General features: G+C 39.8%; 1 protein-coding gene across 2 annotated transcripts; it reads right to left on the minus strand.

Annotated features, from left to right (window-relative positions):
* Positions 1 to 11,737: 11,737 nt before the first annotated feature.
* On the minus strand, positions 11,738 to 18,634 carry TENT5A (terminal nucleotidyltransferase 5A). Of its 2 annotated transcripts, none has more exons than XM_024576638.4 (3): positions 18,312 to 18,634; positions 17,547 to 18,105; positions 11,738 to 16,477 (listed from the first exon to the last, which is right to left on the minus strand). In XM_024576638.4, the coding sequence occupies exons 1-3, from the start codon at positions 18,329 to 18,331 to the stop codon at positions 15,701 to 15,703; spliced, it is 1,356 nt and encodes a 451-aa protein (XP_024432406.2). In that variant the 5' UTR covers positions 18,332 to 18,634; the 3' UTR covers positions 11,738 to 15,700. The 2 variants fall into 2 exon arrangements, with proteins under 2 accessions (XP_024432406.2, XP_024432407.2); XM_024576639.4 differs by having other exon boundaries at positions 18,367 to 18,610.
* Between the last annotated feature and the right edge of the window lie 7,684 nt (positions 18,635 to 26,318).

Raw genomic sequence — 26,318 nt, forward strand, 5'->3', positions numbered from 1 at the left:
GTGAAATAAACCAATCAGAGAAAGACAAACACCATATGATTTCACTTATATGTGGAATGTAATGAACAAAATAAACTGACAAACAACACAGAAACAGAGGCATACATACATGGAACAGACAGACAGCTTTCAGAGAGGAGGCGGGAGAGGGGACAGGGTGAAAGAAGGTAAAGGGATTAGCCAAAGAACATATAGGTATAACCCACAGACATGGGTTATGGTGATGGTCAATAAGGAAGGAGTGTGGGGACCAGATGGAGTGGGGAATGAGGGTATCTGTAATAGTGTCAACAATAAAATCAAAGTAAAAAAATCATACCATCACAGCTAAAATCTTAAATTCAAAAGATTGCTGTTGGTACCAATACACACATCTATAGGAACTTGCTTGGAAACATCACAATAACATAAAAAAGGCCTCTGTGCCACATCTCATGAAAGTGCCTACTATTGGAAAAACCCAAATTGCAGCCAGAGCCCTAGCTGCAAGGGACTCTGCAAAATGGAGTTCTTTGTCTTGTAATTCCTAGGATATATGGTAAAGTAGAGAAATATGGGGAAAGATGTCAAGTGCCAATCAACAATATTCAACACTAACTTTTCCTTTCTCAATACATTTTCTATGGCTCCTACCTCCCCCAATCTCCCACTCCTGCTTTAAGTCCAACTCTGTCTTATGACATGCTGAAATAATCCCTCAGTGGTTTCCTACTTATCTCCAGTGACAACATTGCATTGTAGAATGCAAACCTTGACCACCTTCTTTCTCTCTTTCTGAGTCAGTATCCATGTGTTGCCAGATTCCACATGTTGTAATCTAATGAAGCATCATCCTGTAGGAAACAAGACCTGTTCTCCTGCACAGCTACTTAGTAGCCAGATGAGGAGACTGTAAATGCAGAAAAGGTAGTTCCCAAAAGAGTGAACCTTGATCAGTGGGAAAAGGGAGGCAGGGAGAAACCATGTGAATATATTCCACCTCCCTCCCTCCCTTCCTCCCTTCCCCCCCCCCCCGCTTTCTTTCTTCTGTATACTACTCCAAGGTTGAGTGCCTCCTTGCAAACCTTCTGAAGAATTCTCTCTTGCTAATGGAACAAGTCTGCTGAATCACTGTTGTGTTGTTTTGTGGCACCCTGTGATGCACTAGCCAGCATGATGACACACTGTGCTGCAATTAGACACACTTACTTCTTACACCAACATCCTCTGATTATATCTCATAAATCAACTATTAGGATGATAATCACTATCTCAGGCTCTGCTTTCTAGAGGGCCTAGACTAACTGATAGAGATTTGGTACTTTTAGCATCTGTAAAGCAGGGGTTATAAACAGAACTGTGCTTCAGAAATACTTCATAAAAGTTAATAGATATTCTTGTCTCACTTGAGGCTCACTAAATAAAAATTGTTAGGAGTCAGACATGGGCATGCGTGTCTCCTTAAGCATCATTTTAGAAGTACATAAGCTACTTCTAGTATAGGACTAGAATCCAGGTCCAAAGATCTAATCTTACACCCACCTATACCCCCAATAATTCTAAATTATCTACCAAGTGACAAAGAATCTTGTTGACATTATGTGTTGAGAAAGGTTTATGGCATCATAAGCAGAACCTTTCTGCTTATGGCAACATAAGCAGAAGTTGCAAACTAGGAGAAAAATGCTAAGGAACACATTTGGGTAGGCACAACTAAACAGGTGTGAAAATCCTACAGCACAAGAGGACTAATGAACACTTTAGAAGTTAATAGAAATTTATTCAGAGTTTTGTAAGAGGTTCAAATGTCTCATTATACTCTTTACCTTTCCTTTCAGACATTTTCTTTAAAATTAAAAAAAAAATCAAAAGCAGCCAGATGGTAGCATGTATTGTCAGCAAGCAGTGACATAAGTCAAGCTAATTGATCACTTTTTAAAGATTAAATGGCCCATTCTCTGTAATAGGACATACAGAAAACAGGTTTGACAGCCTTGAAGTAGTTCACTGAATTCTGACTGACAAGTTAAAATTTAAATCATGCTTATTTTTCGTAAGGTAATCCACTCACAATAGGCAATTTATGCAATCTCATCCTGTAAGAAAAGCTCCGATGCTCTTCCTGAACTTTCTACCTGCTGTGTTGCTATGATGCACCTGCCTTTTGGATAGATGGTTGATAGGAAAGGGGTTGTAGAAAGACCAATCTGCCTTGTGTGCCTTGGACAGAAATAAACTCTCCGAGCAATCACTGAATGAGTTCTAAAGGCCTTTATGTCCTAGGTACAAGCTCCATTTCTCTAGGTCTTATTTATCTTTCCTTAAAACAGATAATCATAATACTATTTTAACCTAAGTATCAGGATTATTGTTATTATTCAATTGAAAATATAATTATGTTATCAAATTGAACATCTATTACTGATATTACACATTATATCTATATGTAAGGCCTGCTACAGGGAACTATTCACATTGCAAAGCCATATTTTTTTTTAAGGTTAACAATACCTCAGCTGGGCTGCCACTCTGTATTCTTCCTCCTGCTCTTAAGTATAGAGAACAGAGAGAAATCGCAGCACTGATGATCTACAGTGAAGGATGACAGGTGGAGGGGTTTGGGGAGGTTAGAAGAAGAGAGCAAACAATGGGAAGTTTAAGTCATACCTTAAAATCCTCCCTCCTCTCCTTTCCAGCTGGATGGGTAATCTGTCTTAGATTCCATTTCCTACTCAGTGAAGTGAGGACTATAATGTCTATCAGTATTGTGTTTGGCGATTAAGGAAGATGATGTATGTAGAGTGCTAAGCATCTTGACTCAGAGTAAGAACTCAACAAATGCCAGGTCCCTTCCTCTAGGTAGCCTCTAAAGATCACACAGTGCAGGAGAAAAACAAAACAAAAACAAAAACAAAAACAAAACACACACACACACAAAAACTTCTTATGGGATCAAAATCCTCATATGCACATACTCTGGTAAAAATAATATTAACAGTTAATATTTTTCTGGAAATAAGGAAATGGTACCTATTTATATGTCCTTCTTTTATAGATATACTCAAGTGGCTCTTAAAACTGTAAGTTGATTGAGGAGCACCAAACTTTCTTTATAATGGGAGCTTTATATGAAATTCTCAGTACTTTTTATGAAATGTATCTTACTGTTTCACTTTTCTTGATCAAGCTCCCTCACAACCTCCCTTCCTTTGAAAATCGTCATGGGCTAAGGACAAGATCTTGATGATTCAAATTGGTTTCAATGTATATAAGTGGCAATAAAAAGTTTGAAACTAATTTTTAAATGATATTTTGAAGTCAAGAATCCTTATTGCACCAAATGTCTAACTTAGCAATTACAAAATGGCACCTAAAATCAGAAATCTTACTGTGACACTATATAATAACACGGCAGGCACAGAGTCTGACAATAGAACAGAATTCTGAAAATGAGACACCTGTAAAATCAACAACAAATAGTCAACAGATATAACGCCCCACAGTAAAGACTGTTTGTTCTCTGAGGTTTGACCAGCTAAGGATGCCAATGGAAATACTGACTGTCTCATTTGAGGAAGGGCTGATGAACAGACTGCCCATTATACCTTTGCCTTCTTCAAATAGCAAAGCAAACTTCCCACCTAATGACTCCCTACCCTTACGTAAAATATGACACAGACCTCAGTCTTTGTGCACATTGTCCTGAAAACTTCTCCCTAGTTCTGAGAGATTTAGCAGGTGATGGCAAAAAGAGTGTAGTCACTGCCCACAACCACTGTACTCCTCAGTTTACAAGGCTGCCAGGTTTGGTTTGGAACGAAGAGAACAGACCGGTGGGTGCTGCTTCCTAATACACTTGTCCCTGAGCACCATGCCACTCAAATACTGTCACAAGCTGTCCCACTGTTCTCAGCTAGCTACTCAAGCTCAGGAACCAAAAAGGCTTGAATACTCCTGCCCTAAACATCCCCAGCTGAGGCTATCTCTCTGCTACTGTTTTGTGCCTATAAATTACTTTAACACTGGAACCCACCTGGGTTCTGTCCTCTATGCTCTTTCAATGCGCAGGCAATCTCTGAGATCCTTCTCTTATTTTTAAGTGTTCCTGATCATTCTTCACCCTTTTTACATCTTCTTTTTTAAAAAAATGTATTGTTCTTCAATTACAGTTGTCCCCATTTTCCCCTCATTACTCTCCCCTGCCCTGCCCAACCCCTCCCACATTCAACGCCCCCCCCCCCTCGTTGTCCTTGTCCATGAAACCTTTATACATGTTTATTGACCTTTCCCCTTTTTTCCCCTGTTTTCCCCCTCACTGCTCCCCTCTGGTCACTGTCAGATTGTTCTTTATTTCCATGTCTTTCGATTGTGCTTGCTTGTTTGCTTTGTTGATTAGGTGAGATCATATGGTGTTTGTCTTTTACTGCCTGGCTTATTTCACTTAGCATAATACTCTCTCATTCCCTCCATGCTGTCATGAAGGGTAGGAGCTCCTTCTTTCTTTTCTTTCTTTCTTTTCTTTCTTTCTTTTCTTTCTTTCTTTTCTCCTTCCTTCCTTCCTTCCTTCCTTCCTTCCTTCCTTTCTATAGTATTCCATTGAGAAAATGTATCAGTTTTTGATTCACTCATTTACTGATGGGCATTTAGGCTGATTCCAGCACTTGGGTACTGTAAATAACACTTTCCGAAATAAGTAATTTATCTCACCTCTCACTTGAACCAAATGGAATTCATTCAATTACTCACCTAAATTTAACAAGTACCTCCTATGTAGCAAGCACGATCTCAGATGCTAAGAACATAGAAGGAGATCAGACCAACTTCTTATCCTTATGGAATTTCATTCTGTGGTGACAAATAAACAACAAATAAACTTAAAATACAATTTCAGGTAGTGACAAGTGTAATGGATATATATATTTATATAATCAAGATAAAGGTTCATGCAGCAACTAGGTAAATATGTTGGACGGAAACTATTTTAAATAAAGATCTCTGAGAAAATAACACTTAAATAATAACAAATAATAATAATAATGATAATGATAGTAAAGTGAGGGAGCAAGATATGCAAAAACTTGGAATAATTGCTTTCCAATGAGATAGAAAAACCAGGAGATGCTCTTAAGTGGGAATGAGCTCAGCCATTCATATTTTGACAAATTTCTTAATTTCACTGCCACTTTGTGTTTTATTTGTTTGTTTATATCTCTGTGTCACTTTTTAATTAAATCTGCTAGTGAAAAGAAGCCAGTTTTGAATAAATATTTGTAGATATTCACAGAGTATCAAACCAACGGCATGAGAAAGTATTTAATAAATGTTTTAATGATGGTGACAGCTGCAGATTTCACCCATGTAGTCCAGGGGAGTACATAAATAATCAGGACAGTTATAAATGTTCTTTAAATAAGATCTCTACCCTAACTAAATAAATACCCAGGCTGACATAATTGGTTTTATACAAATTAGGAGGGGTAAAGTCTATGGTGCATTTAGTGCCTTTGAAGCATCTGAGAAAGGGACTTATCCAGCTCTAGAAAAAGCAGCAAAGACTAAACTGTAATAATTTCAAATGACATTTAACCAGAAGTGGTTACATAAGAAACATTCAAGGAAATTTTAATGTGCTGCGGCAAACAGGATTATAGGGCAATAAAATTTCAAGGTGCATTCTAGTTAAGTCCTAAAGATTTTTGCAGTGGTTTTGAAGAAAGAATACAAGTGTGTCCCTAAGCTCAGGGAGAATTTTTGCTTCCCTAAACAGAAAATGCAATACATCTACCCCTGTCCTTTGCTGCAAAACAAGCAAATGGCCAGTGTCTCTCTATACAGGGCTACCTGTGGGGAGTTCTGCCTCTGAAAGCTCCCAAGAAGGCACATTTCAAGGACTATTTATTACCCTCATCCAGACTCTCCATTAGTCCCCAGAGCTCTTTTTGGTGTCCCATGCAGAGCAAAGCCTCATGAGTAATTAACCCCAAGGTAGCTGAAAAATTAATTTTCAGCAAGTAAGTTCTACTTGCAAGTGGAACCTTCTGAAGTTCAACAGACCAGGACTTTCATTTCTTTTGGGTCTCAGAGTCTAGTACAAGGATAAACACATAAAAGCTACTCAGCAAATATTTAATGAATGAACCATGTTCCAAAGGGTTTGGTGTATGGGTACTGTGTGTGAATGCAGTGTTTTGTAGTACCTAAAGTTAGATATTAACGTTATAAACTTTTCTTGACTCAAACTGTAGTAGGAAATATTTTCAGCTGTATTTTGTAATCCTATATAGATTACAGGGCTGCCTGATAAAATATAGGACTCCCAGTCAAACTTGAATTTCAGATAAATACAGATAAGTTTTAGTATAAATATGTCCAAAGTATTACATGGGACATACTTATACTTAAAAATAAAATCATTGCTTATCTGAATTTCAAGTTTAACTGGGCATCCTATATTTTTATTTACTAAATCTGGCAACTAATTCAGCCATTAGGCTTTTAAACTGACTGAATTTGTTTCTCTTTTTTTTTTCTGATAATTGGACTCTAAAATGAAGATATTTTAGTACTTTTTAATTATTTCCTTTAAAATGAAGAACATATGAACCATGATCTTCTTGTTCTTCTTTGAAGAGATACTGAGAAACAAACTCCAAAGCATATGCAATTTAGGATTAAAGCACAGAATGGCATTATCCATAGTGCCTACTAGTGTAGTTCATTAGGTTGAATTTTGCTAAAAAAAGAAAAAAATAAAAGAGTAGGGTTTCAACTGTTTTCTAACGACATGGCCAGATGATGCCACAAAATCTTGGCATTACTGATAAGTACACACTGTGCTGGAAAATTAATAGTTTCTTAAGGGGATCCTGAAGGGAACTTTCCATTATGGAGCTTAGAAATAACTTAGTCCCATATGCATAAATTCCTGCAGTTCAGGGTGCCCTAGGCCCCTGAGCAAAAAAGCACAGCCTTTCCCTAACTTAATGAACTGTTAAGCTGGAATTATGGCTTTTAAAAATTACAAAGCGCATTTAGTTTTCAAAACTGCATTTTGAACTATTTCTAATTCCAGTGATTGAGTTGGGGAAGTAAATACAAAAACAGGTGTCCCTTCACTTTAAGAAAATCTGATACGCTGAACAAGAAGTTTGGGTAAGCAGGTAAATTATGAAAGTGGCTATTTACATTAAATAATAATTAATTTCAACACTCCACTAAATATTAGTCTCCCCTAGCATTTGCTTTCTTGCAAATAGTTCCTAAACAACTTTCCAGGGTTACCTGAATATTTTGGCTACATAAGTTTAGCCCATTGCTCATCATAGTACTCCATGTTTATAAATATCTACACAATGATTTATAGTTACATTTAGTTTTCCCCTTCCATAAAACTCTAAGGTAATATGCATTCTTCCTACTATTTTATAAGTAAATACTACCTACAAGTCAGCTCTTCCACCCCCTTCCTTTTTCTTAAAACTTGTAGGTAAAGCATCTCCAAAACTTTGGAGTAAAAAACATCCTTTTATTTTTACTCTTTCATCTGCTCTCCTAACACTTTAAGTACAGAAGACATTAAAAAGTAAAATTAACTATTCACTATTACTTTTATAAGAGCCACTTCCCTAGAGATAGCAAGGATGTGTCACTCAGTCTTCATTTTTTTAAATAATCTTTTTATTTAAAATAGTTTTAAATTTGCAAAATAATTGTGAGGATAGTGAAGAGTTCCCATATATTCCACATCTACTTTCCCCATTGTTAATGTCCTTCATTAGTATGGTGCATTTGTCATAACTAATGAACCAATATTGAGACATCATTTCAATAATACTTTGTTCATATTTCCATAGGTTTTACCTAGTTTCCTTTTCTTTTCGAGGATCCCATCCACAATACCATATTACATTAATTGTCATGTTTACTTAGGCTCCCCTTGGCTGTGGCAGTTTTTAGGTTTTCCTGGTTTTTATGATTTAAGGAGTATTCATCCAGTATTTTGTAGTATTTTCTCAATTTAGATTTATCTGATGCTTTCCTCATAATTAAACAGAGGTTGCAGGTTAGGCGAAGGATGACCACAGAAGTGAGGAGAAGTATCATTTTCATCACATAACAATGATACACGCTATCTTCATGTATTGATCAGGGCCTTCTGTAGTTTGTCAGGTTTCTCCAATGGGACGGTTCACCATTACTCTTTTTCATGCTTTTCAATGCCATAAGTACTCTTTGGAAGGAAGTCACTATGCACAGCCCACACTTAAGAGGTAGAGTGTTAAGCTCCACCTCCTTCAGAAGGCAGCATCTACGTAGATTTGAAATTCTGCACAGGCAATTTGTCTCTTTGCCCCCATTTACTTATTTATGCAATTGTCTGTTTCTGTCTCATGAATATTTATTATACTTTGGGTTACAATCCAATGCTATTTATTTTGTTGCTCAAATTATTCAAGCTTTGGCTATTTGAGCTCTTGCAGTTGATGCCTGGGTCCTTTTCACATGCTTATCATTGTGATGTTTTGTTTTGTTTTTAGCACATCTTTGCTTTCTGGAACTACAAGGTGCTCCAGGTTCCTCTGGTATAGTCTCTGCTCTAGCCCTAGATTTACCCATTTCTCCAAGGAGACCCAATTCCATTGTCTGGAGTGTGGCACTAGAAACCAAGATCTGGGGAGAACCAAGATGGCGGCGTAGGTAGACACACTGCGCCTCCTCGCACAACCAGAACTGACAGAGAATCGAACAGCAAGGGGGACCAACACCAAGAAAATAGAAAATAACCATTCATCCAGACTGGTAGGAGGGGCAGAGACGGGCACCGGGGTGGAGAGGACTCGCATGGCTGTGGCGGGACTGAGACTGGCAGAGTGTGGGACAAATGGCGCAGGCAGTCCGAGCACTAGCAGACCCTGCGGCCCCACATCAGCGCAGATAAACCGAGAGGGCTGGACTCAGAGTGGCGGAGAGTGGGGCAGGCAGAGCAGTGGGTAGCACCCCGCGGCGCCAAATTCGCCCACAGATAAACCTGACGAACGGCGGGCAACAAAGCAGACCGTGCAGCCCAGGGCTCCAGCTCTGGGAAATAAAGCCTCAATCCTCTGATTGAAAGCGCCTCTGGGGGTTGGGGCGGCAGCAGGAGAGACTCCCAGCCTCACAGAAGAGGTTGTTGGAGAGACCCACAGGGGCCTAAAGTGTGCACAGGCCCACTTACTCGGGAACCAGCACCAGAGTGGCCCAGTTTGATTGTGGGTGGCGGAGTGAAGGATTGAAATCCGGAGGAGAGTGAGGCGGGCGCCATTGGTCCCACTCGGCCCCTCCCCCTCGTACAGCGTCACAGCTCAGCGACCAGAGTTACCCCGCCCTGGTGAACACCTACGGCTCCGCCCCTTAAAGTAACAGACGCGCCAAGACAAAAAAAAAAAAAAAAAAATGGCCCAAATGACAGAACCCTTCAAAGCTCCAGAAAAAATACAACTAAGCGAGGAAGAGATAGCCAACCTATCGGATGCACAGTTCAAAGCACTGGTTATCAATATGCTCACAGACTTGGTTGAATCTATTCGAAAAACAGATGAAAAAATGAAGCCTATGCTGAGAGAAACAAAGGAAAATGTACAGGGAACCAATAGTGATGAGAAGGAAACTGGGACTCAAATCAATGGTGTGGACCAGAAGGAAGAAACAAACATCCAACCAGAAAAGAATGAAGAAACAAGAACTTGGAAAAATGAGGAGAGGCTTAGGAACCTCCCGGACGCCTTGAAACGTTCCCACATCCGAATTATAGGGGTGCCAGAAGGAGAAGAGGAAGAACAAAAAATTGAAAACTTATTTGAACAAATAATGAAGGAGAACTTCCCTAATCTGGCAAAGGAAATAGACTTCCGGGAAGTCCAGGAAGCTCAGAGAGTCCCAAAGAAGCTGGACCCAAGGAGGAACACACCAAGGCACATCATAATTACATTACCCAAGATTAAACGCAAGGACCTACATCCAAGATTACTGTATCCAGCAAAGCTATCACTTAGAATGGAAGGGAAGATAAAGTGCTTCTCAGATAAGGTCAAGTTAAAGAAGCTCATCATCACCAAGTCCTTATTATATGAAATGTTAAAGGGAGTTACCTAAGAAAAAGAAGATCAAAAACTGGAACAGTAAAAATGACAGCAAACTCACAGTTATTAACGGCCACACATAAAACAAAAACGAGAGCAAACTAGGCAAACAACTAAAACATGAGGGTTGTCATTAAGGGAGTGGGAGGGGGAGAGAGGGGGAAAGGTACAGAGAATAAGTAGCATAGATGATAGGTGGAAAATAGACAGGGGGAGGGTAAAAATAGTGTAGGAAATGTAGAAGCCAAAGAACTTATAAGTATGACCTATAGACATGAACTATAGGGGGGGGAATGTGGGAGGGAGGGGGGTGGGCAGGATGGAGTGGAGTGGAGGGGGAAATGGGACAACTGTAATAGCATAATCAATAAATATATTTAAAAAAAAAAAAAAAAAAAAAAAAGAAACCAAGATCTGGGCCTTGTTGGGTGACAGCACTGTCATTTAAAAATTATTTGCTATTAAACTGAAGTTCATATCATTTATTTCAAACCTTGTTCTATGAAGAAAATTACAGTTTAATTTCTGAAGTATTTGATGATTTTAACATTTCTTGTCCTATTTTATATTAAAGGAACTGAATGTTTAGGGAAGGAGGTTCCTAAAGAAAGGAAGGGTGGGTTACTTCTCTACAGGCTTAGCTAAGTGCAGCCTGGTGATTCAACTAGAAATAGCAGGATGTATATAAGTCTAGGAGGAGCTTAACACATACGGTCCTTATTCAAACCTTGCTTTAAAAGAATTATGATGACCACATACATATGAGGGACTGGTTGTAGAAGGATGAAGAGGTTGCAACAAAGGAAAGAGTATAACACACACCACTATGAAACCAAATAACCACCTTGTATTTTTATGATGTATACGTGAGGGAAGCTGGCTTTAAATGCCAGGAGTGGCTCTTTCATAAATGTAGTATCAAGCGTGGATTCTATCCAACATCAGTATTATAAATGATCTTAAAACCCACAAGTATGTCCTAAATAGCCTAGGCTTACCAAATTCTCATGCTACTAGTATTGAGAAAGTCTCCAAAATGATACAAAGAAAAAATTTAATTAATAAATAAATGGATGCCCCTGGTGATCTGAACAGGTGATGTTGTATCAAACGCTAGTCAAAAGGGTGATTTCTTTGAACACCAAACACATACACACACACCCAAAGTATAATATATTAGATCCTATGATTGTTCTTCTTTCTACTTTACTCAGTAACACTATAGAGCCCCAAATACATAATATATGTATATATATAACCATTGATAACTAAATCACAGAACTTGGGCTACTCATGAAAATCAAGGACCACTCAGGGCTACTGGAGCCCTGTAGTCCAAATACACGAGTCTCTACTAATACTGGAAAATAGCTCTGATATCTAAGTGGCTTAACACTGTTAAGTTAATGCCCAGATAAAAAATTTTGGAACCCATCAGTTAGATTCTTCTGGAGCTAACTGAGCCAGTTAGAAATGAGCTGGCTAAAAGCTGAACATTTTAATTTATTGAACTCCAATCAGAAAGTTGCTGAAGACTGTCTGCTCTCAATACTATCCTGTCTTTTCTCTTGGATACAGGTTGCAATTCAGAGGACACGGTCTTTAGCCAGTACAGACACCAAAGATAATGGACACAAATGAATAGAAAAAAATAACTTCTTTTTATTTACAAAAAAAAATCCAAATATTGGATGCTGTAAACAAAATTCACAATCTGTTCCCTCTATCACTGATTCAAACATGTCAGTTTTTAAGAATCTATTCTCCATCAACTCCTTTTCTGCCTGTGACACAGTCTAAAGTCAAACTATTCCAAAAGAGTGACCCAAGGTGCAGCTTGCTGCAATAGGACATCTCAGAGCAGGCAATGGTTGGAGACAGAGACAGCCAGCGGGCAGAGCCTCTTTCACTCTGCAAGGCTTTGCAGCAAGTGTCGCCAAGTTACCTCGACATCTTCCAACTTTGTGCTTTACCACATACTTTGTTAACAAGCCATTATTACAACAAAATATGACACAGAGATTCTTTCTTAGCACTGAAAAGGCTATGCTATAAGAAATCTTAAAGAAAGATTATATTCAAATAGGTGCTATATATGAAATTACTTTTTTTGGCTTTTTGGTTTCATCTAACATATTCTGTCTTCAAACAACAAAAAAGCATACTTTTGACTGCTGATAGCTTTCAACATAATACATTTCATTTACAGAATAGTTCACAATATTTATTTGACAAGCACTGCATTGAAAACAACTTTATGCACAGTAAAGCAACCAATGATAAGAAAACAGAGAGTGGTGGGAAAAACATATGTTTACTTTTCTTTGCATTTCCTCCTTGTTTTGGCTTACAGATATTCTTCCACCCTTGCATTTTTTTGGAGCCATGTTATAACAGTCTACCTAGTATCAAAGTGAGCAGATACTTGATCCCATTTCTAGAAAGGAAAAGTCCCTCTCAACGTAGGTAGGATTTCTTGAGGCAACTCTATTTACTACAAATGAAGTAAACTTTGTCAAAGGGCATTTTCACAGGTTAAGTGTTCTCTGACATGCCAGAATGGACAGGTGAGAAGAGACTCCAGAAGATAAAACTTCTTCCTGTTTAAGTTAACAGCACACAAGGCCAGATAAACACAAAAGCAAGCAAATCACAGGCACTAATCAGGAGTTGAGAGCTGTTCTTTTCTCTGACCTATACACATGAATCTTTTTCAGCAGACATTCAATTTTTTTAGGCCACACATCCACAAAGAGAGACATATATTCCACTGTTTGTTGAACTACATATGCACAAGACTATAGTACATACAAAGGAGAAATAAATTATATAAGGTTTAAAGTAAATGCTGAAGGTTGTCTAGAGTACAACCTGTTCTATCTGAATGACAGGTGCTGGCACGTCCAACTATGCTACCAACCCTGGAGTAAGCAAGGGCATAAATATTTGAGAAAATAAATGAAAAGTATATTTTTAAATGAGACTCCTCCAAACAAAAATCTGTCATAAATTAACAGCAGGTTGTTGCTATGAAGAGTCAGGGATCTCCAACTTCTTTTCAAAATAGTGGACAACTAATTTGTTGAGAGTTAGGCTGAGAAGGAAAAAGGCAGATTACTAGCTGCTCTGATGTTTCCAAGCGTTCCTAGTTTTCCTTTAGAAAACTTCCAAAAAGGTGGGCAGGTGGTGCTCTGGTTTCTGACAGTTAAGTATCAGGCTTATTCTGCAAATAGAATAATATTTCCTGGGACTTCACAATTTTTCAAGCCCAGGAGTGGAGAGAGGGAGACTGAGGCAACATGGGAAAAGAAAGAGTTCCCTAGGAAACTGTGAGTGGCAGTGCAGTAGCTGTTTACAGCTTGGACAGAATTCACAGGGAAGCTGCTACAGCAAACCTATCAAGTTCCTGTTAAGGCTTCAAGAAGGATGTGCAAAAGGTGGTTTGGGTGGATAAATTTGGCATTGAGCATCTGAGTGATGCCCAGATAACAAATAAACAAATTACACTGCCAAATAAGATGATGCTATTCTTTTCCCCAAACCATCTTAACTGATCACAAAAATCTATTTGGTTCTTCATAGAAATTATCAGAGTAAGCAGTCATCCATTAGAGTTGGCAGGAGTTATGTTGGTGTTTCACAATACAAAGAAAAGGTTTTTATGTATTAGTTTTATTTTTAATAAATTCATTTTTGGAGAACAGTGTCCAAAGGAATTTAGGGCTGGGAGAAGGAATGGTGTTAGGATTAGGTGTGATTGAACTGAAACAGTAATGCCAGTTCATTTCACAAAACTATGACTGGTTTCTTGGGAAAGAGAAAATAAAGTTGGATCATTTAATGAGAAGTGATTGAATTTAAAGTACAGTACTAAATATTTAAATGCAATGTGACAACCAGATCAAAGATGTTTCATATTGGCATAAATTCATAAAATTTTATATATAATATATATCTCATATAAATTTTAAGCAATTGTGCAAATACTCTTTAAAAAGGGTCATTTCACATTTACTAAATTCTAGTGGTCCTGAAATGCAAAATGCATTCATTAAAAATTTCATTTAAATATTAATAAGTAGTGTTCAGATCACCAGAAATTCTTTTTAGCAGTTAGGAATTTAAATAGACTATCATGGATCCATGATCCACTGGATTATACACCATGAAAACATGCAAGTATTACAAAAAAATAAAAGGATTCAAACCTTCAAAATGGTATTTCAATATATATATATTAAAAAAAAAGAGGGCTCTGCCAAACAAATAACCTCCCATTTGTGGAATTCTATGGCTCACAAAACACAGAAAAAAAAAAACAACACTAGAAATGTATAATCTCTTTTCTTCCTATCAAATATATTACTTGTTTCCTCCTTCATCTGCTTTAACATTTTAGATGTGGGTTTTAATTCATCACTGCAATATGCCCACGTCTCATGTCATCCTGTTGAAAACATAAAAACACACAGTATTTAAACATTTCCTATTTGCTACATTATTCTAGACCATAGTCAATGTATTGTGTGAATATATTCATATCACAAATATGTATATATACACACATAATATAAACATATACATATTTCTGTAATATCACACCAACAATGTTAACTCTATACAAGTATTTGCCAAGAAAAAATAGGGCATTTCCTCCACCATTCACAAGCTTATGTGTTGTTTTATTTTCTTCTTTAGTCCCTGATAAAATAAAATAATCATTAAACCATAAAAATTTTCCACTTCAAATTTTCAGAAGGCAACAGGCACTTTGATGTATATTGGTGTGTAACAAATATAGTAACTCTTTATATATTCTACTATCTCTCTTCTACTTGGGTATTTTTATCTGTTAAATCTTTGGTCCTTGAGCATACTTTCTTTGCTACAGCTGTTTTTGCTTGCATTTTCACATTTTAAAAATGCAAGCTATGTATGCAGCTGGAAATAATGAATTGTGTCATCATAAGTTCTGCTGTTTGTTATGAAAACTGCAACCTACTACTGTTCATTTGGAGTAAGCCATTTTTGTTAACACAGTATGATAGTTTCACAGAAAGCACTTGCTACAAGCTTCAGGTAATAATCCCAATGTTGGAGTTCCCCTTCATCCTGTATTATTACTATCTGAACTCCTGATTTGATAATTAAGTTGGGGCAAGATCTCTTTTTCCTCTGTATTTTCCCTTTTGTGAATTCTACCTTATAAGAAACCCCACCTTATTTTCCTATGGCAAAGCTATGGGAGCAACGTATAGCAAACCCATATTGTCATTAAGCATTTTTTCCCTCCTTAGTTTTGGAGAACCTGGTTGCTTTCAGTGACAGGTCTCTTTTGTTTCAGGATAAAATTCAATTGGGTAGGAGGATCAGGTGTGTGGGTTGATGGTGGGTGGGGATCATTTTGAGATCAGGCTCCCATACCTATGAAAGGATCCACAAGCTTTGCCAAGCTTAAAACCAGGAGCAGATCATCATTGCACAAAACACATCCCTAAACAGGGCTGGGTCATTTAACCTTTTTTTTCTTCTTCTTCTTCTTTGTTTTTTTCTTTTCTATCTTGTCTGAAATGGCTTCCCCACAGGACATTTTTAAATGATTCTTAATTGCAGGGTAGCCAAGTAGAGTATGTCTGTTGCTGGCATGTGAATACTGGCTGAACCTGTGCAATGTAGTAATTGCTAAAATTGGCATCTGCTACATAGGGGGCCGGCTGATAATAGCACGTGACATTAGCCACATTAGGGATGACATTTTGGTCAGCTAGCACCCGGATAGCGAGCATTGTGATAAGGTTTAAAGTCTGTCTTCTTTCATGTCCCATCAGGCACACTGTACTCTCATTCACCACTCCATGAAGGGTCATAAGATAGTCATACTTGCGGTCTTCCAATCCCACAAAGTGGTTCTGCAAATAGGACTCCAGTTTCCTCTGCTGCTCTCCAATATCTGAGAAGTCGATGAAAAACCTGGAACACATATACCTCTGAAGGGTCTTGATCTCATCAGAGGCAGGCCTAAAACCTCTCACCAAGAGGTTGCAGTACTTAAGCAGGCCTCCCCCTCTGATTTCCTCTGGGTTCCTGGTGGCAATGATCTTGTTACAAAGGTGATCAAAAGCTTCATGGAAATCGCCATAGACGCTCTCACCGATTATTGTGGGGTGAAATGTTTCAGTCATTGGGTTCTCTGAACATTCGTAAAAGAGGAGAAGAGAGTCTAATTTGATTTGAAAAGAATCTACACTAAATTCAAACTGCCTCCGGAGGGAATCCACAAACTTCAGTTCCACATTTTTGCCACTGTTGTTTGACAGGGATATAAGACTCCATCGGTCAGAGTCATTGCATACTTTAACCATTTTCTGCACATAAGCTTCCTACAATTCAAAAGACAAAACAAGAAGATGAGCATACCTAGAAAAAAAAACAAATAAACACATTCTCTTCACAGATGAGATTTATTTTGCTCCTTCCCTTTTGTTTTGTCAAGTTTCAGCAAAACACTACCTATGGGCTAAACAGTTTCTGAAAACAGGAAAAAAAAAAACACATTTAACGAGTGGTTTTACCGTCTGGGAGAGAGACTAGAAGTAATAGTTTGAGGCTTTTGGCAGATGTAGCATAGTACTAAGAGGTTTTGTTGTCATGTCTGACTTTCAAATGTTATTTTTTGAAAATGGTCTTATAGATACAATATTCACACAATATTGAAAAGAAAAGAAGAACATTCAGAGAAAAGTTGGTCTTCCTCTCACTCTTGTCTCTAGTCATCCAGTTTTCCTCCCCCGAGACAACAGATGTGATCAATATTTTGTCTGTCCCTCTAGGGGTGCTCACACAGTTGCAATCAAAGTGAATTATATTATTAGGACATTCTGGGAGGCTGATTCCTCTGATAATTTTAACTGAATGTATAAAATGCGCTTTGAATCAAATCGAAGAGGGTGGACACACTATATCCTTAACACATAAACCAACCTGGAGAAGCACCAAGTGTATCCTAAACACAGGGAATCAGTTAATGCATAGGAAATCTGTTCACATTTTCCAATACAATAATAAACTCACTGGCTTGGATCTGCTTCAGTTTGCTATTTTCCCAAAGACTGGATCATAAAATGACTCATAAAAATGACTGACATCATTTCAATCTTCCTCTTAGAATCTACTCTGGACAAGACTCAAGCAAGGAAAGCCAAGAGTTAAAAAATAAGGAGAAGGAAGAGGAGGAAGGGCAGAGGAGGAAGCAGAGAGTTGTGGCGCTGGAAGGACCAAGTAAAGTAAAGAAGTCAACACCATCCACACACCTTAGTTTACTCATTTAAAAAAAAAAATCAAAAGCAAAATAAATAAGCGCGCCCACAAATTTGTGGCATGTTTTCCTTTCTCCTGGCCTTTCGAACCCCAGCCGGGGAGTGGACCCAAGCCCAAGTACGGCGACTTTACCTTGAGCGTGAGTGGCGTGATCTTCTCTTTGTTCACCCCTTCGGGTAGGAAGTCCAACAGGCAGTCGAGCACGACATCCTTCACAGTCTGAAACTCCTCTTCCCCACGCAGGTCAGCGCAGAAGATGAGGTCCAGGTCCTTGTAGCCCAGGCCGCTGTCTTGGTGCAGGACATGGCTGGCGGCGGAGCCGTTGAGGCGCACGTCGCGGACGCCAATGTGCTTCTCTGCCAGGCGCTGCCGCACCACCTTCACGATCAGGCTCGGCTGCAGCTCGAGTGTAGGGAAGTTGCCGCGTCCGTGGATCGGGATGGTTTCACTCAGGATGCCGTCCAGCCGCTGCACTTGCTCCCAGTTCAGCACGTTGCAGTGCGCTGTGGGGCTTTCGCAATAGTCCAGGCAGAGCTCGCCGAAACCGCCGCCGTCAACGACATCGCCACCGCTAAAGTCGCTGCCCAGGGGGATATAGGGGCTGCCGGCCAGCTCCTCCTCGGCCATGGCAAAGTAGCCTTCACTTTCTGCCATGAAGTGCCCGCCGAATGCCACTTGGCCCTGGTCAGTCCTAAAAGAGAAAAGGGGAAAGGAGCTCGATGAGGACGCGTGACGGCTACAAGGGTCCGTAAGGAAAGAGCGTGCCCCTTCACCAGTGCACCCCCTTCCCTTCCCGGTTCGTCCTCTGGCTGGGCTCCGGGATTTCTCACACTCTCCGCCCCCCCCCCCTCCGCCCCAGCCCCTGCGGACCCCACGCCTCACAGAGCAGCCCCGCACCAAAAGTATCGCTGATGCATCTGGAAAGCGCAAGCGGGTGTCCCGTCTGTGTCACCTGAAGGCGTTCGTCCCTTCTAGGAGTGCAGCCAGCGAGGAACAGCCAAGCTCCAACAATTCTAGGGGCTGCGAGTGCGCTCACGACCACAGCGAACCACTTAGTCCTCCCCAACCCCCACTCTCCAGTGATGGACAGCCCCACCCCTCGCCCCCCGCTGCTGCCGCTTCAGCCGCGGTGGTTCCGGAGGTGGCGGCTCTTGCTGCCGCAGCTCCCGTCTCTGGAGCTTTAGCAGTTGTGCGTGAAAAATGTCTTCAGTAGTTTTTTTATACCGGGCATCTCCGCGCTTCCGGGCCGGCGCTGCGCGCTGACCACACCTTCCTCATTTGCATAGGGCAACGCCCCCACCCACCCAGCGGACCCAGCCTGGCTGAGCTCCGCCAGCCCTGGCAAGCGGTACTTAGAACACAAAGCTAGTGGCTGTATGTGTGTGCGTATATACGTGCGTGTGTTTATGCACTTTTGACTTAGCTACAAGTGCCCCCCCCCCCCGCCCACGCTCTCTTTTCCCCTGACGAGGAGACACTAAACATGAATGCCCAGAGTCCTAGGTGGTCCTCAAAACAGGATCTCAACTAAAATCCCGCAACTGCAGAAACTTCCCAAACAAAATTCTGGCTGGATACAGCGTGTGACAGTTTAGTGTTGGGACTCCAGAGGTTCTTCATGACCTGTGGTGCGACCTTTTACTTCATTGATAAACCCGGTGTCCCTGTGAGCTAGAATCCACTTGTCCTCGCAAATAAGTCTCCGTGTCTGAGGGGAAGGGCTGGCTCACTGGGTTTCGTTTCTCGAAAAGTAGGGAAGCCTCACAGCGCCTGAGGAGCTTGTGGCGGCACGGGGGCGGGGCAGCGAACAGGCACCGGAGTCGTGCGCAAGCGAAGCTCCGGGCGCCCAGAGTGCTGCGCAGGCCTGTGAGTCACTGAGCAACGCCCTGCGGGCTCGCACCCGTCAGTAGCCCAGGGTTCAGGGCTTGGCAGATCCAGAGCAAGGCGCGGGTAGCCCACAGCCTCGGTGGCGCCCAGAGCGGACTCGGGCGCCCCGCGGCGCGTTCTCTGACGAAGTACCCAAGGAGGCGAAGCGCGTTTCTCACACCGAGCTAAGTTTTGCCTTTTTCAGGTGAATGTCAAATGTAGTGTTCCACCAAACGCGAAAGTACAAGTTTACCGCTTCAGCAGGGCGGAAGGAAGGTAATGGTAATCCCCACGCGCACTCTCACCATCATGTTTGTTAGAAAGCTCCCCACTTTCACCTGGCCACCTAATCCGGCCTGTTGCTGTCGGTTCCCCAACTAAGAGTAACTTTCACATAGACGATAAGAGACGCTAAGGTGGGGGCTAAAGAGAGCGCTCTGGGGAAGAAGCTGAAAACTCCTCCTGTAGCGCATGCTACCCCAGCTGCCCAGCCTGGGAGAAGGAACAGTGCGGTCCCTTTGAACTGGGGGGTACGGGCCTACCCACCAAAGCTGCGCACCTTGGGAGGGGGGGGCGTGAGGACTGTCACCCGCAGAGCATCCAGCTGTGTGAGACAACGCCGCCCCCTGCCGGTAGCCTGTAGAGCTGTGTCCCAAAATAGAGTAACTGGCTGTACTTTAGACGGAGGCCATTATCCTTCAGCTCTGTGGGGACATCACAGAAGGGCGGATAACACAACCACACAACTCTCATAGGTCATTGCCTCCCTAGAAACAGACTATCCAGCCATCCACTCGATACAGGCATTCAGAAAAATTACATCTATGTGTATATATGGTTTGACTACCTATTACTAACTGCCAGCAACCAAGCTTGGTGCTGAGGATTTAAGAATGACTACATTTCACACAGTCTAATGGGCATGTCAGACAAATACATAATTAGGGCTCAACTGAACATGTGTTAGGAGAGAAGTATGGTCTGACACAGTAGTGGGCTAACTGGGATCAGGGGAACTGGGAGAGAAGAGCAAAAGAGAGAGAATAGTTGTTTGGATTTTCTCTAGCTGAGGAAGAAGGAGAAAAGGGGTTATCAACAAAGGCACTATAAGAGAATTAGAAAATGCTTGAGGAAGGATGTGTAAACTACCACGGTAAGAAATCAGATTTATAGTGCATTTGGATAAGGTTTGTGGAGGTTCCAGGAACCTATTGATCAGCTCTGGGCCACACTCTACGGAACTCTTTACACATAAAACCACTCGTACTCTTCAAGAAGGTATTCTATGTCAGAGATTTGGAAACAGATACCTAGAGGTAAAGAGATTTGCCCAAGTTTCATGGCTAGTGGTTGGGTCAGTTTTTAAACTCAACCCATTTGGCTTTAACTGCTATTTAGCCATAATTTTCAGGAACAGGATGTCTGTATCTTGCCAGTGCCTTCTAATTGAAAGGCAAGACCAATACAAATAGGAAAAATATTTAAAAGAAAAACAAAGTCCTGTTAAAAATGTCCCCCCCACCCCCGACCCAAGGCCCGTATGAATTCGGCCCCTTCTAGAAAGAAAGCCAAAGAGGTAAATCATACATTAGGTACATTGAACTGAAAAAAGCGAGAGGTTGGCCCCACTGCCATTATTTTGTACTTTATTTTAACCCTTCCTGAAAAAAAAAAAAGGAAGAAAAAAAAGCAGGAGAATCTCAGAGCTGGTGAGCACCTGTGCTTCATGCATGCCCAAGATTTTATTCTGCAGAGCTAAAGGAACCTGCATGTTAGCAAGTTGTCCATGTGACCCTGACACAGGGGCCTAGCCATACTTTGTACTACACTGATAAATGCCACTATAGCTTGGTTCTCTAAATTGGGACCCTCTCCCAAGCAGAGACAGCTCTTCTCTGCCCAGCTGCTCTTAAGGCCTCTACCAAGAATGAAGGGCATGGCTGAGAGACAAGTAGAGTATGAGGCCAGATATGGAGGGCCTGCTATGCATCAGACCTTTGCTGGGGAAAAGATGAATTTCAGCAGCAGTGGGGCAAGACCCCTTCTCCTAGCTTACCAGGGCTTTGTGGCTGACACTTCCTTAACCCTTCAACAAAGCATTCCCCACTCCCCAACTGGGTTCGCCCTTCACTGTAACCTTCCAAATCTCCATATCCAGACCCTACTAACTCTTACATTAGGACATCCAGGATATCTTACTTAGCAGTACCTTCGTGGTGATTTGACTGGTTCATATGTGCCTGATTCATAGCAGCCATTTTATATAGATTGTTGAATGAAAGCATCTATTGTTTGTTTGTTTGTTTTGTCCCTCTTTTCCCTGTCTTCAAACTGAAATAATATTTACATTCTGGGGAGAAAAAAAATTCATCTTTACATAAAATTGCAAATTTTGAAATTGCAAAGCATTTATTTTTTCTTAGCTAACTAAAAAACCTGCCAAATGAGAAATTTTATGCTTTCAGACATATTCACAGCCTAGACATCTCTTAATACAGTTAGTCTTAGATTAAATTTAGGTGCAGAGTTGCAATTTTCTTTTCAGGCTTTAGCTTCTGAACCTATTTGGTGAATATTTACTTTTCCCCATTTAAAAGGGAAAAAAATCTATGGCAATATGATGTTCTAAATCTCTATTTGAAATTTTTAAAAGAAAACTTTACATACATTTTTTAGAAAAAAGCACTTATGATTAGTTGATCTTGATTTATAAGTTATAGTGACAATCATCTGGACTTATCATCATAAGAAGAAATTCATTTTTAGCCTTAATAATGGGTACCATTATTTAGTTTGTAATAATGTGGCAAGCAGTGTGCTCAGTATTTTATATACATTATTTCTTTTAAACTTTCTTCAAATATCAGAACTTTAAGTTATTGCATTGTCATTTTCTAGATAGGGAAAATCAGGCAGGGGATAGTTAAGTAACTTACAGAAGTGGAAGAGCCTTGGTTGAGACCCACCCATTGCAAGTGGCTGCTCTCCTAGTCCCTTTCATTCTTCAGTCTATCTTCTCCCTGTCTTCTCATTTTCCTTTTTGACTTAAAACTGAACTGAACTGCATTCTGCTCCTTCTTTCTTTATACATTCTGAATGTTCAGCTTGGACATAACATTGAGAACCAAAATGTTTCATCCTGAACCAACTGTTGAGAACCAGAATATACAGACCTAACTGGGCTCACGGGAGTTTCTTCCCAAGCCATGAGTGGCCTGCCTTCATGATAGTAGAGAGCTAGCAAGCTAAGCAGCCTTACAGAGAGCTGGCAAGAAACATCACTAACACTGAAGCACCAGGTGAGTTTTGGAGACTGCCCCAGGTTTACTTAGCAGTGGCACTACCTTTTCCATTTTGCTTTGTTTTCTGTTTTCTCACAAATGGTAGAAGACAGCAAGCAAACAGATATGAAATAATTTCCACAAGCTCACACCCAGGAGAGAGAGAAGAGCCCAGAAAACTGCTGTTAGGCCTACAACTTCTCTCTCCCATAGCACTCTAGCCAATCTCTTCCCATAGTCTCATCTTCCCCTTGATCTTTTCACACCAGCCCTCTCCACCCTCTCCATTGATTTTCCACCTTCCACTGCTTCTGCTCTGTGCTCCTTTTCACAAAAAGTGATAGGAGCCTTCAGAAGCACCTTGAAGCCTAGGCAGAGCAGTGGCAATGTGAGCAATTTGAGCCACCCTCCGGCCCCTTGCCATATAACTGCTTTTATAGGGCAAGTCCCAGTGATCGATCACGGAGGCCATTGAGGGACAGACAGGCATCCTTTTGGTAGAAACACGCACATGCAGATGTCTACACTGCAGAGTAAACTGAAGATCTCTCTGCTGTCCAGTTAGTGTTAAGAAGCAACTAACTAAAGTACTTCATGTAAAAATTAAAACTCACTTTTGAAACTAAATTCCAGTAGTCCCTCTTTACCCTTGGTTTTTCTTTCTGTAGTTTCAGTTACCTGCAGTCTAAAAATATTAAATGGAAATTCCGGAAATAAACAATTTATAAGTTTTAAATTGCTCACCATTCCAAGTAGTATAATAAAATCTCCTGAGGTCTCACTCCGTGGGACATAAATCACTTCTTTGTCCAGCATTGTCACACTGTAGATGCTCCTGTTAGTCACCTAGTAGCCTCTTGGTAGACTCACAATGCTGTATTCAAGTAACTCTTATTTAACTTCGTAATGGCCCCGAAGCACAAGAATAGTGGTGCTGAGAATTCAGATATGCCAAAGAAAAGCCATAAAGTACATGTATCTATGTGTAGAAAAAAAAACAACAACAGTATATGTAGGGTATAGTGCTATCTCAATATGTATGGTTTCAAGCACCCACTGGGAGCCCTGGAACATATCCCCCATGGATAAGGAGGGACTGTTGTACCTGTTTTCACAAGGTAATGGTGCCTATGAAATGCTTTCCCCATGTTTCTTAAAGGAAATAACAAATATTTATTCAGAATTTATCAAAGGTCAGAAACATTCTAAGTCATACAACTTCTAGGTTAGTTTGGAAATAGCAGTCTAGCTTTTTTTTTTTGTATGGTTATTACCATTCAAGAGGTTAACTTTTATAGCTTTAAACTGTTCAATTTTTTCTATACTATCTCATTTTATTCTTATTTATTTTTTGCAATATTTTTATTGTTGTTCAGTTATAGTTGTCCCACATTTTTCCCCTTTGCTCTCCCCGCCCCATCCCCCCCACACTCCCACAGTCAATCCCTGCCCCACCACCATTGTCTGTGCCATGAGTCCTCTATTTGTGTTCCTTTTCTTGCCCTTTCCCCTTCTTTCCCCCATTACCCCCCTTCCACCTCCCCTCTGATCACTGTCAGTTTGTTCTTTGTTTCCAAGTCTCTGGTTCTATTTTGCTCATTTTTTTGTTTTGTTCATTAGCTTCCACTTATAGGTGAGATCATATTGTATTTGTCTTTAAAATTATTCTGACCAATGTGCAGTCCAAATTTTAAAGATGAAGAAAGGCTGGATGATTTTCCCCAAAATTAATGTAGTTATGGAAAAATTAGTTAAATTCAGTTGCTCTCAATCATGGGCTAGCACCTCTTTCTCTTGATCCCACTATTTAATCTTACATTTGTGTGAGTGAATTAAAATGATCAGTAACAATTAGTTTGAAGGGATACTCTACCTATACACAGGTTTTTGTGTAGACTAAATTCTCACCTGTGAACATCTTATAGAGCATTGCTACTCTACCATTAAGCACCTTGTAAGAGCAATTTCCTAAGGTGTTTTAAAGAACATTTATGTGACATTTATGACCACATAAAAATAATTCTATCCATTGTTACAGATTAGTGATCTTAGGAAATTCAATATGCAAGCTACAAATATGATACACAGACCTATATCATCACTCTTAAAATCAAATTTGATATAGATTGTTCTTCAATAGAGTTCTTTATCACTAAGACTAACCAGTATTTTCTTGTACTACTATCAGTGCTGATTATGCCAGAAGTTCTTCCTGTTTTGACATGTTGGTGAAATGCTTGCAGTTTCAATCAGTGTTGCAAGTCCCATGGGCCAGACTGTTTTGCTTACTCTAAACAAAAGAGACATTCAAAAGTTATATTCATTAGACAAAATGTAAACTAGAAATATACATATATTTTCAAATACTACCAGATATGAATAAGTAAATTCCTTACCCCAAAGTAATATTTGTATTATAAGTTTTTCCTTCTGCAAGTTTTTACTGGAAGGATGTTTAATATCTCTGAAGAAAATGTTGATGTTTACTTATGGTGCTTATAAAATTGTGAGAAGTGTACAGGAGAGAATATAATAAATTATTCCTCTTTTTTAAAAGGAATTTGTCCTAAAATATTCATGTCCCTTGTGGAAAAAAAAAAGACCATCTTCTATGTGTATATCCAGCTCATATACCTAATGAGGTATACCTAGGCAGATATACCTAATGGATATACCTATGGTATAGGTATAACCATTATCCTATGCCAGATATGCCTATGGATATACCTAGTGGGGTATATCCATCTTATACAGCTAATTAGGTATACCCATATACCTAATATATGGGTATATTCTGAGATATTTTAAAAATCATATCTATTCATTTTGCTAGCACCATTTGATATGTCAAATTCAGAAATTTTGTAACTACCATAGAATTTGTAGCAGCTATGGAATCAGTATATTTACATATATGCATAAACCATTCAGTGACTCAGTAATAACATTTCTACAATTACTTTTTGTTAAAAGACTTTTTCTATTAATTAATTTCCTTCCCTTACCTCAAAATTATTTGTTGCCAAATAAATAAATAGTACAATTAACATTATCTTGATGATATTTGAGAGAAATTACTATGGAATATAGTAAACAACCAAAAAACGCATTGTTGTAGAAAGTCTGAGAAACTGAACACAAGAAATAATATTTAAACAAAAATGTTTTCTTAAGGCTACTAAGATGACAAATGCTTTTAAAAAACAGTTGTTGTTTTTTTTTAAACCCTGCAAATGACTCTGGGAAGAAAAATCAACCTAACCTTGGAAACCCTGGGCTCCTTCAGGAAAATGTGACTTGGGAAACTAGCTGGGGACTCTGTGGGCTTGGGGTGGGGAGCACTAAGACGCCTGAGTTTATTCTTGCAATATGAGATAAAAGAGATTCCATCTAATTTTCTAGTAAAAAGAAAGCCTTCAAGATGCTAAATAATTGACTCTGAAAGATTGGTTTCTAATAAGCCACAATTCCAACAGAGATACTGGGAATTAAAAGGGAGTTTGGATTAAAACATGATTAAGTATCCACAGTCTTGATAGATAAGATATCTCTAAAGAACAATAGAAGAACTGTCCTTCAGGTTTTGAAATTTGTAATTAGTCAATGAAGTGAGTAATTGTTTAGCATAAAAGAAGTGACATTCTCAATTTTCCTTAGCAGAAAGCTAGGTCAAAATATTAAAAGAGAAAAAAAATGGTGCCTGTGATTTTTTTGTCTCAAACCTCTTCCTAGTTTTTATTAAAATTCTGAAGATATT

This window comes from Desmodus rotundus, chromosome 11 (assembly GCF_022682495.2).
Source record: "Desmodus rotundus isolate HL8 chromosome 11, HLdesRot8A.1, whole genome shotgun sequence".
Classification (NCBI taxonomy): Eukaryota; Metazoa; Chordata; class Mammalia; order Chiroptera; family Phyllostomidae; genus Desmodus; species Desmodus rotundus.

Bases quoted from the DNA above. Each gene is read 5' to 3' on its own strand.
- TENT5A (XM_024576638.4), bottom strand. From the start codon at position 18,331: ATGCATCAGCGATACTTTTG. The intron at 18,106-18,311 runs GTGCGGGGCTGC...TTTCTCTTTTAG, and splicing joins ATGCATCAGCGATACTTTTG to GACTGACCAGGGCCAAGTGG. The intron at 16,478-17,546 runs GTAAAGTCGCCG...TTTGAATTGTAG, and splicing joins TCACGCCACTCACGCTCAAG to GAAGCTTATGTGCAGAAAAT.